This window comes from Ictalurus punctatus, chromosome 8 (genome assembly GCF_001660625.3).
Source record: "Ictalurus punctatus breed USDA103 chromosome 8, Coco_2.0, whole genome shotgun sequence".
NCBI classification, from domain to species: domain Eukaryota; kingdom Metazoa; phylum Chordata; class Actinopteri; order Siluriformes; family Ictaluridae; genus Ictalurus; species Ictalurus punctatus.
The window spans coordinates 16,269,178-16,281,296 of record NC_030423.2 but is presented as its reverse complement, the minus strand read 5'-3'; the positions used below and the strand labels follow the sequence as shown (position 1 = coordinate 16,281,296).

Below are 12,119 nucleotides of genomic sequence, written 5' to 3'. Positions count from 1 at the left end.
CCGAGCGACATTACAGCCTCAGGATGGCGTCAGGCGTGATGCTGGGTGCAACAGAATTATTTAATATATGACTCCATATCCAGACTATAAACAGACATACGCATATGCTCTGTAAGGAAACTGTATGAAACAGTTTCATAACATGGCCATCCAGTAATAAACCTGCCGTTCAGAACACTTAGCGATGAATAGCTTTGTGAAGAGAGGCAAATGATTTTAAAAAAAGAAATTAACAAAAGAAGCCGGCAATAACTGTGTCATTTAGCGCAGATTTATTTATGAGATTTGTGTTAACGAGACATAAGATCAGGGAGCGTGATATCCAGGTTTGTCAGGATCAGCAGGACGGGATCAGTAATGTCATGGAAATTCATGTAAAAATCATGTAAATGGCGTCTTCTTGAGGTTGCAGCACGAAACACGCTTTGTGCCTCCAACCCGAGTGGAGAGATTGTTGTCGCAGCAAAGTCTTTGTCTCGCTGATGTGGATGTCCTTTATCTGATCCAGCCTGAGCTGTGTGTGTGTCTGTGTGTGTGTCTGTGTGTGTGTCTGTGTGTGTGTCTGTGTGTGTGTCTGTGTGTGTGTCTGTGTGTGTGTCTGTGTGTGTGTCTGTGTGTGTGTCTGTGAGTGAGTGAGTGAGTGAGTGAGTGAGAGAGAGAGTGAGTGAGTGAGTGTGTGTGTTTAGTCACATTAAAGCTGAAGAACCTGTATGGTGCAGAAAGAATACACTCTGATTAGATGGACCAAAGATGATCAGATAAAGAAAAGGAAGAATGAATAACTCTGGTTATTTACCAGATTTAATCTTTAGTTACTCTAAAAGCTGTATATGACTGAGTGCTCTATTCTTCAGTTTAAAAAAAAATAAATAAATTTTTATGACAAAAACTGGCTGAGTGGAAAAAGTGATGTGTTTGTGGTGTAAAGGTGTTGTGGTGGAGCAATTTAAATATAGATTTTTTTTCTTTTCTCCCACAGAGCTAATAACAAGCAGCGTCGAATGAATTACACTTACAGTATACCACAGCACAGTTGAACGCACGAATCTGATTGGTCAGAAGGTTTGCAGCACGGCTTGGAAAACGCTGCGCATAATCGAAGACTAATAATAAACAGATAAAAAAAAAAAAACATGTTAAAAGCTTTAGTTGTTTATGTGGTCATGTTTGTTAGGAGACATTTTTATTTAAATTTTCTTTAAATGTAACCCCTTTGCGGGGTTAAACAGCAGTGGAAAATCTTCAGGACAGAAGAGATGCACTTCCTGGTTTGTTGGTAAAATGACAAGCTGTGCTTTTCGAATGTGCGAGAGAGTGCGTCCTTGCGTTTCAAACGAGAAAATTCTTCAAACATGAAGGAGCAAAATACAAACACGAACAAATCCTGTAAACAAACCAGCTGGATAACATCTAAATGAGAATTCTATTCCAGTAGTAAATAAAATTGGTGCATTTAACTGAGTTTTTGATGGAACTGTACAATATAATAATGGAGTTAATGAAACCTTGGCAAAAGCCAACCTTTTTAAATGTAAAAGTGTAAATAAAAACATAAGTGGATGTTTAACTTGTATCTTTCTTGCAGGACAGCTTTTCTTGCTGCTCGAGTCAATCGACTAATCTCTTCTCCGGAACTCCATTTTAAAACTCCCGTCTTTCTTGGTCGGTCGAGCGATATTTTCGTGTTTTATTTATCTATTTATTTCTATGTTCAGTCGCTCTTAGCTGTGAGTTTAGGGATCGATAACGTTAGCCCTGCAGCTATTTTGAACCTCCTGCTCTAAATGAATGGCTGCTCAGCCAGTGGCTCAGTGGGGACCTCGTGCCTCGTTCACGCTGCAGTATCGACATGTTCCCACACCTCTCAACTGCGTTATGCTCCATTCTCATCTACTTTCAGTGTGTATTCCGTCCCTGTGCTTCTAAGCCAGCACTCTGGTTGGCTTGTGTGACCTTTAAAAAGGTGTCGTATTACTGGCCTGTTATTGCTCGGAGTGGTGGACATTGTGGGCTTGCATTAGAAAGGCCATAAAACAGTTATGGGCATATTTGCAGTAATTCAGCTTTCTGAAAAACTGCTGACGTGTGTTTAAAAAAAAAGAGATGATTTCTACTGCCCCGAAGAGTTTGGTCTGTAATATGCAGTCTGCAGTGTTTCACGCAAGTATCAGTCCTCAACATCATCCATATCACGTCACTGTTTTCTCCCCAGTTCTCCCCGATCACATGACTGCTACCAAACAGGGTAAGGGATGGCGTGTGCTTCTTGCAAGGACACATCAAGCCACCTTCTGCATCTTCTACTTCTACTACATCACACAGCAGTTTAACACTCTCGAAGACAAGAACAGCTATCTACCCTCTTCCACATACATGAGCTCACAGATGCCCACCATTGGCTAGTGTGGTGTATGATTGTGCCCTGCGATGGGTTGGCATCCAGTCCAGGGGTCTCCCGTCTTGTGCCCCGAGATATGCTCCAGGTTCCCCAAGACCCTGTGTAGGATAAGTGGTATGGATTTGATGGATGGATATATCATAATGATGTTGACTTTTTTTTTTTTTTAAACCTGCATAGTGCCTGCTGGAAATTAACCACCTGTACGTCATTTTAACGATCCGTTTTCAGGATACATAGTTTGTTCATTTTTATATTTATTTAACAAAAAACCCAAAAGAAATGACATGTTCCTGCATTCGTTTTTAGCATAAGTTTGTCAGGGTTGCGGTGTATCCTGAACCAGGAACACATGGAGTGGGGAGGGAATACACCCTGGATATGACTGCAGTCTGTGACAGCGCACCATGCGCACACACATTCACACACAAGGGCAATGTAGAGGCTTATCCACCTACTGACACGTTTTGGGAGGTGGCAGGAAAGCGGAGAACCTGGAAGAAACCCGCGTAGATGCTGGAAAAACATTTAAATTCCACATACAGTAACCCAAGCTCAGGATTAAACCAGTAGGTTTGAGACAGCACTGCTGCCCACTGCACCAGAAATGAAGAGATTGAATTGATTCCACTGTGTGGGAGGTGGTGGATTAGTAGTTAAGGCTTCGGGCATTGACCAGAATGCCGCGAGTTCAAATCTCTGCACCGCCAAGTGCCACTGTTGGGTTCCTGAGCATGAGTCTTAACTCCTTATCACATGCTCAGTCTGTGTCCTGACTCTTTGTACAAAAGCATCAGTTAGCAAGTTTTATTCCCTACATCATATGTCAGGATTCATTTTGGCCAAAATGCATGATAGACTTATAATAGTATAAACGTAGAATCTTTAAACATGTAATGTGTATATGTTGTCTTTGAATACATATAGCCTATAATTAGTTCTAGCTTTGCTATTACACATGCTTTTCAATTCAATTCAATTTTTATTTGTATAGCGCTTTTTTACAATGGACATTGTCTCAAAGCAGCTTTACAGAAACATATAAACACAGGATACAGATTTTAAGTGTGTGAATTTACCCCGGTGGCGATGGTGGTGAGGAATGGTGGTGGTGAGGAAAAACTCCCACAGATGATATGAGGAAGAAACCTTGAGAGGAACCAGACTCAGAAGGGAACCCATCTTCATCTGGGTGACAACGGATAGTGTGAGAGTAAAAGAAAGTTCATTATGGTTTTGCAGGAAGTCTGTTTGGTGAACTAGTCCACTGTTCACTAAAGGAGACCCGAGTGCAAAACTGCATGTGGTAATTGCAGTCTCAAGGCCATAGTAGCAACCGCAGTCCCAGCAACCACAGCGAGAATGTCCATGTGGAATTGAGGTCCAAAACCATTTCATGGTACTTCATACGGTACCATCCTCAGCAATCTCCAGGCTGTAGCTTCTAGTTGATGAGAGCTCCATCCAGAGGTAGGGCATCCGAACGGATCAGGCAGGTCCGGAGAGCAGAAATGGTCAGGATCACTGGAATCTCCATAAAATCATGTGCAACATTTTACGGCGTCTGTCTCAGACACCGCTCTGGCATTAGAGAGAGTGTCCCATCTTTAAATGTGTGAGTAATGTTTGTATGCGTGCCACGCAGGACGGGCCTCTCTACTTCCACTGGGCATCCCTCTGGACTCGGAGCCCTGTGTGCGATAGTTCTGTCTGCTAGCTGACACAAGCAATAATCCTCATATCTTCCTTCTATCCAGCTTAGCTACAGAGCTTGCCACTTCTGAGCCTGCTTCCAGAGGCATTCCCTCCAGTGACACTACTGACCGTCACTTTCTCACTCACGTTTTTTTTTTTTTTTAAATAAATAAATAAACTGTTTTTTGATATTTCTTTGTGCTGTTCAATGCTTCTGGTCTCTGTTTGTGTTGAGGGCCAGGTGCCTCAGTGGAAAATAACAACGTATGGTGAAAGAAGTTGATGAAAAAGAGACCGAAAAGAAATCAAGGCAGTGCTTAAATGGTACAAGTACCCCCTTGTTTGTGTTTACTGGTCAGCTGTGGTGTCTGACTGTTGATAATCAGATCAGTGCGGAGTATGATGGTGGGTGGATTTGGGTGTTTCCTAAGTGCATGCGAAATGTGCGTCAGCCCTTGAGCCTTTTATCCGCGGCCGGCCTCCGGGGACGAACACGACCGTGCGTAATAGATACACGCAGAGCGGAATCCACTCGAAGACTCTCTAAGCGAGTTGAACTATTTTGATAGATGGGGAAAGTCTCCTGTGGGCCCACGTAATGGTTTGAATGAACAGCTTCTGGATAGTGTTGCTGTTTGGTTATTTTGAATGTGAAGATTAGAATGCGTCCCTTGTACTGCTCTTGGGTAGGGCTTTTGGTTAAGCAGTGAACAGATGTATTCTGCCCTGTCGTATGTGGATGCTTTTATCCATATTAAAGTAAGTGGCAATGTGCAGGTGTCATGGCTAATCTGAATAAACTGTGGTATGTTTATGAAATGAACATCATTGTGCTTGTCGATCCTTTCCACTCCAGTCTCCTCCTCTATTCTTATACAGCGCATGCATAATTATTAGCCAATCGATATTCCGGTCATTTATATATATTTTTCCAAGCACATGTTTCCAGTTCCAAACCTCATCGATTTTAATAATTACTGAGTAATTTAATCATTATTGAGTACTTAGTCATTTTCAGGTGATGTGTAATTGTCGATAAGGAAAGGTGTGGCTTAAGGAGGCAAACATCTTAACAACTTGTGAGAAGAGCTTGCGTGGTGGTCAGACTGGGGGTTAAATTTTATTTTATTTTTTTTAAAGTTTCGCCGCTGGGTTTTATTCATCAAAGTGGAGCACTTTTAAATGAAAACCGTTTCAGGAACAAGTGACTTCATGTGTTTATTTATCTATCTATCTATCTATCTATTTATTTATTTATTTATTATTTTAAATCACCCAGCCAATCAGGGCAAATTAAAACAACCTAGATGAAGTACTGATTATCCGTTCGGCTCTTTCTAGTCTTCGTCTCAGACCCTTGGACTACAGAGCGTCTGATGTGTTTTGTGCACTTTTTTGGACACAAGATTCAGAATGTTGAAGTTTGCAATCTGTGTGTATGCATATCTGTACACTTTTTTAACCCTGTCACACAACAAGCCTTTCAGCTCTTTTTTTTAAAATTTATTTTAATATTCATTTATTTATTTATTTTTAAAAATATAGCCACTGATTATAAAAGCACCCAGTTTGAAAAATAGTTTAAAGTAGTTCTGTGTAAATGGGGTGTTGTTTATTGGCAGGCTAGGGGAGTAGGTCTGAATTCGCCACGTCGGTTAAATTATCTCCTCCTCAGCTTCCTCTCTAGGCTTTAATTACTGAAGCTCTGCTCCCTAATGTGGAAGTTTAGATAGCAAAGCCAGAGAAATTTATATAGATCACTTTATCACTTATCTCATGAGAACTGGTCATAATTACAACAGATACGATCTGGTAACAGTAGTTCACAGACTTGCTATGTCTTGAAAGCTTGCTGTGTGAATAGTACTAATGTTTTATGTAGCACTGGTGCTTTATTAGTATACATAAAATATATCACCCTACCCTAATCTCAAACTATCCTTTGTTAAAAATGAATTTCTTACGTTTTTTAAAAATTAGTTTGTTTAAGGCGACTACACTGTTAAATACATTTCATAAGCCATTTTTGTTTTGCACATATGTCAACATTGCTTTAAAGTTTAATGACGGAAAAGCTTTAACGACAGCGATTGTCATCACTTTTGTCCTTATCAAATTGCCCTTTTATGACTTCCAGGTTGTTTCATATGGCTGTGCAGGCCAGCTACGCACGTACCCAGATCTCCTCGTACCGCCCTACAGTAAAGCTGCATTCGATTAAAGGTCGACAGAAAAGAAACTCTGAATCCCTGCTCAGGAAATCAGGATGGCCTCCTTAACTCCGAGTTCAGCAAGCGACATCAAATCGACATGGCTGCGCACAGCGGGAAACAAAACCGCACTTCTTACCTTTAATTGAGTTATACTATACATACTAGTATCTGCTTTATAAACATATCAAATCATTAACTCTATAACATCAACTACAGAGTTTGTTGTTCTGAGCAGGTAAATACACATAAAGTTCGCTGCCTAGACTGTTAAGAACAAAACCCTCCCCCCCCCAAAAAAAAAAAAAAAAAAAAACTTTGTAGCGTGAGGGCGAATGTGATGTAATTCCAAGCTCTGACTACCCACTTCCAAGTCACCTACAGCATCACGTCCAGCCTGGTGACCAGAAAGCCAAAGTGTTGTGTGTGGTATTTTTTTTTAAACTTATCAGACCCAAGTCCTTTGCTTATTCAACCTAATTTACACTCCTGCGTTACACTGCATTCTTATGCTGCGTTCATGGTGTCTTGTAAAAAGTGAAAGCTGTAATAACGTCGTTTCTCAGCTCGGCACATGCGACGTGTGAAGTGGGGAAAAAAACCAACAAAACAACATGGATGCCACCACAAAACTGTGCCTTTTTGTTTGCGCTGTCAGAGCACGTAAAGCTTATAAAAACCTCCTTTAACTGCACTTTTATAGTTACAGGCCTGATTGGCTATTGGTCAATTTAGACTGAACTTGCAGCACCACAACAACAGCAGACAATCGCGAGTTGCTTAGCAACAAGCTAGCCAACTAAGGTTGATGATTACCTCCTCAATACAACGATGAATATTGTCAAGATTGTAGATTTTTAAACATGTACTATGTCTGTATATTAAATGATATAAAGACAGTACCGCTATAAACTAATTTAAGAGTATACAAGGGGCACTTTACACTGTTCAGTGTTCACGGCAATACTGATTCGACATCCCTCTGTAAATGGGGAAGGCACCGGTAGTTGAGAAGACTACCCCATGTTGTGTGGGGGTGTTTTTAGGGGCTTTTATTGGTTGTAGACGGGGAACAAGTTGCAGCTTATTATTTACAGCCTCCTGACTCTAAAGCTCCTGAACTGGAGGCTCAGCTGCAGTAGCGCAGTCAGTCACCGTACTGGAATCCAGTTGAACAAGATTTAAAGATGATGTTTAGAAGAATGGGCCAAAATCACACCTGAATACTGCGGCTGATTAATTTCTTCATACGGGAAGTCTCGTGAAGCTGTCATTACAAACAAAGGCTTCTTTGTTGAAGTATTCAAGTACTAAATAAATTTCAGTTAGCGTGTTTTTTTTTCCCCCCCGTGTCATTTCACTTTATTACACATAACTTTATTTATGGACTTTAACGTTTGGATTTCTTTATATGTGTGGATTTATTGAGTTAATACTGATGTCTGGTGAATAACCTCGTTGGAAATATATTTCCTGAAAACAATGGTGACGTGTTCAGTGCTTATTTCCTCCACTGTATATAGTTTGTAGTCGTTTTTCTAGTCAATACTCCTGTCATTGGTTATAGAGTGCTGCCGATAGAGGCAGTTTTTCTTTATTCTGCCTTATCATCTGTTTTCATCGTTAGCCAGAGATGGATAACAAGTGAAAGGTTAAATCAGTGGCTCAGTTTTGTTGTAGGGGGTATTTATTTTATTTTGCTCATAAGCTTTGGGTCTACTTAGACACAACAGTCACTGTAAAGCAGTATAAAGTACTTCTGACCGATTGCCAGCCTATACAGGATTTCATGGAGTTTTTATTTGGGATCGTTGCGGCCAAAAATACTTGACTTGTCTGCGCGTTTAAAAAAAAAATTCTTTTATGCAGACTTTTTTCATGCTTGTTTGCAGAAAACTACTGTGCGGAATTGTTTTGCGCGGTACGTGTAGAATCGTGCCAAGACGCATCGAAGCTGTTCTGGAGATTACTGAGACGCTATGTTGTTGTTGTTGTTGTTGTTGTTGTTGTTGTTTTGCCCTGTAATATGTCACCCGTCTGTACAATCCTGGGTTCTTAAGGCTGTGAGAACGATTAACCTAAGTGTCACAGCAGATGTCGTTTGTGCGAGAGTGCGCCAGGCTCTGACTGGGATGACCCGATAAGCTTCCGGATGTTGGAATTTTCCCTTGAGACTTGGGGAATCCTGTAATCCTCTCATCCTGACGCGTCATCTGGCTGGACAGTTGCGTAAGTGGGGCAAGCTAGCCTGCGCCTGAAGCACAGAGGGGACTGCTACAGGATGATGATCATGGCACTGCTGTTGGGTCGGGGGTTGGGGATGGGGGAGGGGGTATAGCTATATTTAGCACTGAGCGCATGTGAAGTAGGGGAGAGAGTCACAGAAAGAAAGAAAGAAAATGAGTGTGAAAAATAGAGAGGGAGATTAAAAAAAACAAAACAAGGATTTGAGGAGACGGGTTTTGATTCGTTCTCTGTAGCGACTGTACAAACAGTTCACCAGCTGTCTAACACTTCACACTCGGTGACAGTTATATCCGAGGTGTCTGTGGGTTGAGCGTGACTGGAGTCTGAAGCGGCGAGGCAGTGAGCTGGGGGAGGGGGTGCTGTTTAAGTATGCAAGCTTGTACTCGGGCCTGATGGATCCGTGTCAAGCCTCCGGTCCATTGCTCCTGCTGCCAAGACGAGAATGAAGGGTGTGTGTGTGTGTGTGTGTGTGTGTGCACCCTACCTTTGCTGCCATTTATGACACTGCATTTTGTTGTTGACTTTTCTTTTTCTTTTTTTCCTTCCCCCCCAGACATGCCTTCCTGGCTATCAGACATGCCTTCCTGTTTTAGAAAGGTGCTTCCTCAGTACCACAGAGAGCGTAGTGCTCAATACCACAGACACTGCCCACTCTCACCCTGCTCTCTCAACACACAAGGAAATCCCTTCTGTTTCTGTGAAGCCTTTATATCACAGAGCTTTTTTTTTTTTTTTGTACTTCTGATGATAATCTCTTCAGTATAATTAAATGACGGCTCTCAGCCCTGATGGCTGCCACTCCACTGTTCACGTTCTGAGTCATAGCTTTTAGATTCATGAATCATTCGCTTTCTCTGCTCGTTTCTTTCTCTACTCTCGTATTCTGCTTATAAAACAGTCTGATGGATGACCGAGCCGGTCCAGGCTGGAGTGGCATGTAAACGTGGATTACAGAAGTATTTTCATCCACTAAATGGAACGAACGCATCGGTAGACGTTTTAAGTAAGGATGCTTCAATACCGTTGTTTTTTTTTTTTTCTCTTTCCATGCTGAGTACATTTACATTTATTCATTTAGCAGACGCTTTTATCCAAAGCGACTTACAAATGAGGAAATACAAGCAAAGTGATGTATCAAGCGGAGAACAATACAAGTAGTGCTACCATACAAGATTTATAATTGAGTTCTAGAGGAGCAAAGTGTGCAGAGTAGAGGTGTAGGTTAGAGTGGAGTAGAGTTTTTTATTATTATTATTATTATTATTATTATTATTATTATTATTTTAAAGGATAATATGGGGTAAGCATTTTAGGGGTTAGTTAGGTGTTCATGGTAGTGGTGGGTCTTTAGCTGTTTTTTGAAGATTGTGACAGATTCTGCTTGTCTGGTTTTTATGAGTAGGGTTTTTTTCGGTCAATATTGCCAGTGCTGATACTGAAATGATTAACCTACTTAGTATTAATCAATCAGGGACGTCACAGAACATTTTGTTTACGTTTTCCTGGTTTACACACAGCCGCTCGGGCTATCCGGCTCATTGCTCATTCTTTCTTTATAGCTAGTTGGTAATAAATGAAGTGCGTTAGCTAGCTACTGGATCGAGTAGGGTTGCATTAGTGTTATTCCAGTTCACAAAAGCGCTTCTGTACCACTGTATATAAAGTATGTTTTTGTCTTATTTGTGTCAAAATCCCTTGTTATAAATGATCGAAAGTGAGCAATCGTCAACTGGGGAAACATCTTTTTGTTTGTTTGTTTTTGTTTTCCCAGCCAGTTTATTGCCGTGTTAGTTGCTGTAGTGTCTCATTAGAAATGATGTCCTTGCATTCAGTTGTATGTTTAAGATGTTTTATGAGGTTACTTGTATCGTTTGTTTATAGAGCACAGTTTAGCGGTCTGGTTTCGCTTTGATTGTCATCATTTAATTGTGAAATACACCGATCAGCCATAACATTAAAAGCACTGACGAGTGAAGTGAATAACGTTGATTATCTCCTTACAGTGCCACCTGTCATGTGGTGGGATATTTTAGGCAGTAAGTGAACAGACAGTCAGTTCCCATAGTTTGTGTTCGAAGCAGGAAAAATGGGCAAGTGTAAGGATCCGAGCGATTTTGACAAGGGGTAAAAACAGCAGTCTTGAGGGTGTTCGCGGTATGCAGTGGTTAGTACCTACACACCCACTTACCTGGGGAAGAGATGCACTATGGGATGAAGACAAATAGTAAATAGTCTGCACTTGTATAGCGCTTTTTTAACTTTAGCGGTTCCAAAGCTCATTCACCCTTATACACTCGCACGAGCGGGAATCGAACCGCCGACTCTACGATTGATGGACAACCCGCTCTACCACCTGAGAAACAGCCGCCCTATGTGGACGCAGTGTGATGCTCTGGGTGATGCTCTGCTGGGAAACCTTGGGTCCTGGCGTTCATGTAGATGTTACTTTCAGACGTACCATCTATCTATACATTGAAAAAATTGTTCAGGAATGGTTTGAGGAACACGACCAAGAGTTCAAGGTGTTGACTCGGCCTCCGAATTCCCCAGATCTCGTTCTGATCAAGCATCTGTGGGACGTACTGGACAAACAAGTCTGATCCATGGAGGCCCCACCTCACAACTTACAGCAATTAAAGGATCTGCTGCTAACGTGCTTGGTGCCAAATACCACAGCACACCTTCAGAGGAGGGATGTGACGGTGAGGAATTTTTTTCCAGCAGTTAATCGACATTACCGGTATCACCTGTATTACCACCGGTATCACCTGTATTACCACCGTACAAGCTTATGAACGCTTGTACGGCTGTGCACGTTATTCTTAATGAAACGCACAACAAAACAACAGTACAATGACAAACACGCTTATATTAAACTCTACCACCATCGTCTTGTCAGTCAGCTCGCCTCACTCCTTTTTACGTGATTAGTTAAACCTGTGCTGCGACTCTGACTCTGACGCATGCTGAATTGAGCACAAGGTTAAGTTTTTAATTTTAGCTTCCGTCCTCTAACTGAAATAAATGATTTTTATTACTATAAAAAAGCAAAACGACAGTGGGGGGGCGGAGCCGTGGCGGGCAAGTGATGTGATGTAATCAGTGTGCAGCCGAACACCGTGTAACACCGGGAACACCGACTATCGCGGAGAGCCTAGAAGCTAGATAAGATATTTACATGTTTCTCAGAAGTCAAATAACAATTTACACCAATCATCCTGTAAAAAAGTTTACCCACCCCCCGGGTCTTAATGTATCGTGTTCCCTTCTTGAGCATCAGTGAATGTTTGCACCTTTTGTAATAGTCATGTACGAGTCCCTCAGTCGTCCTCACAGTGAAAAGATGGATCTCAACATCATATAGTCACTGTTGGAAAGGGGTGAAATATGCAGAAGATGCTGGGAAAGGAAAGAATGTGCAGGACCTGGAGGATTTTTCTGAAGAACAGTGGGCAGTTTAACTGCTCAGGACAAACAAGGGACTCAACCTAAACACAGTCGCTGATCATCCAGGTAACATACAGTATTAATAATCAAGCATACAGTATTAATAATCAAGCATACAGGAC

The 12,119-nt window shown here is 41.5% G+C and overlaps 1 protein-coding gene across 2 annotated transcripts in view; it reads left to right on the top strand.

Moving 5' to 3' along the window:
• atp8a1 (ATPase phospholipid transporting 8A1) overlaps window positions 1–12,119 on the top strand; it is a 157,081-nt gene that overhangs the window by 5,526 nt on the left and 139,436 nt on the right. Inside the window, exon 1 of one of the 2 annotated variants that reach the window (XM_053682040.1) lies at window positions 9,442–9,553. The exons of the other annotated variant lie outside the window; for it this stretch is intronic. Coding sequence (XP_053538015.1) covers window positions 9,457–9,553 — 97 coding nt within the window. The 5' untranslated portion in view covers window positions 9,442–9,456. Of the gene's footprint in view, window positions 1–9,441; window positions 9,554–12,119 lie in introns of those variants that run through there. 2 annotated transcript variants of the gene reach the window in all.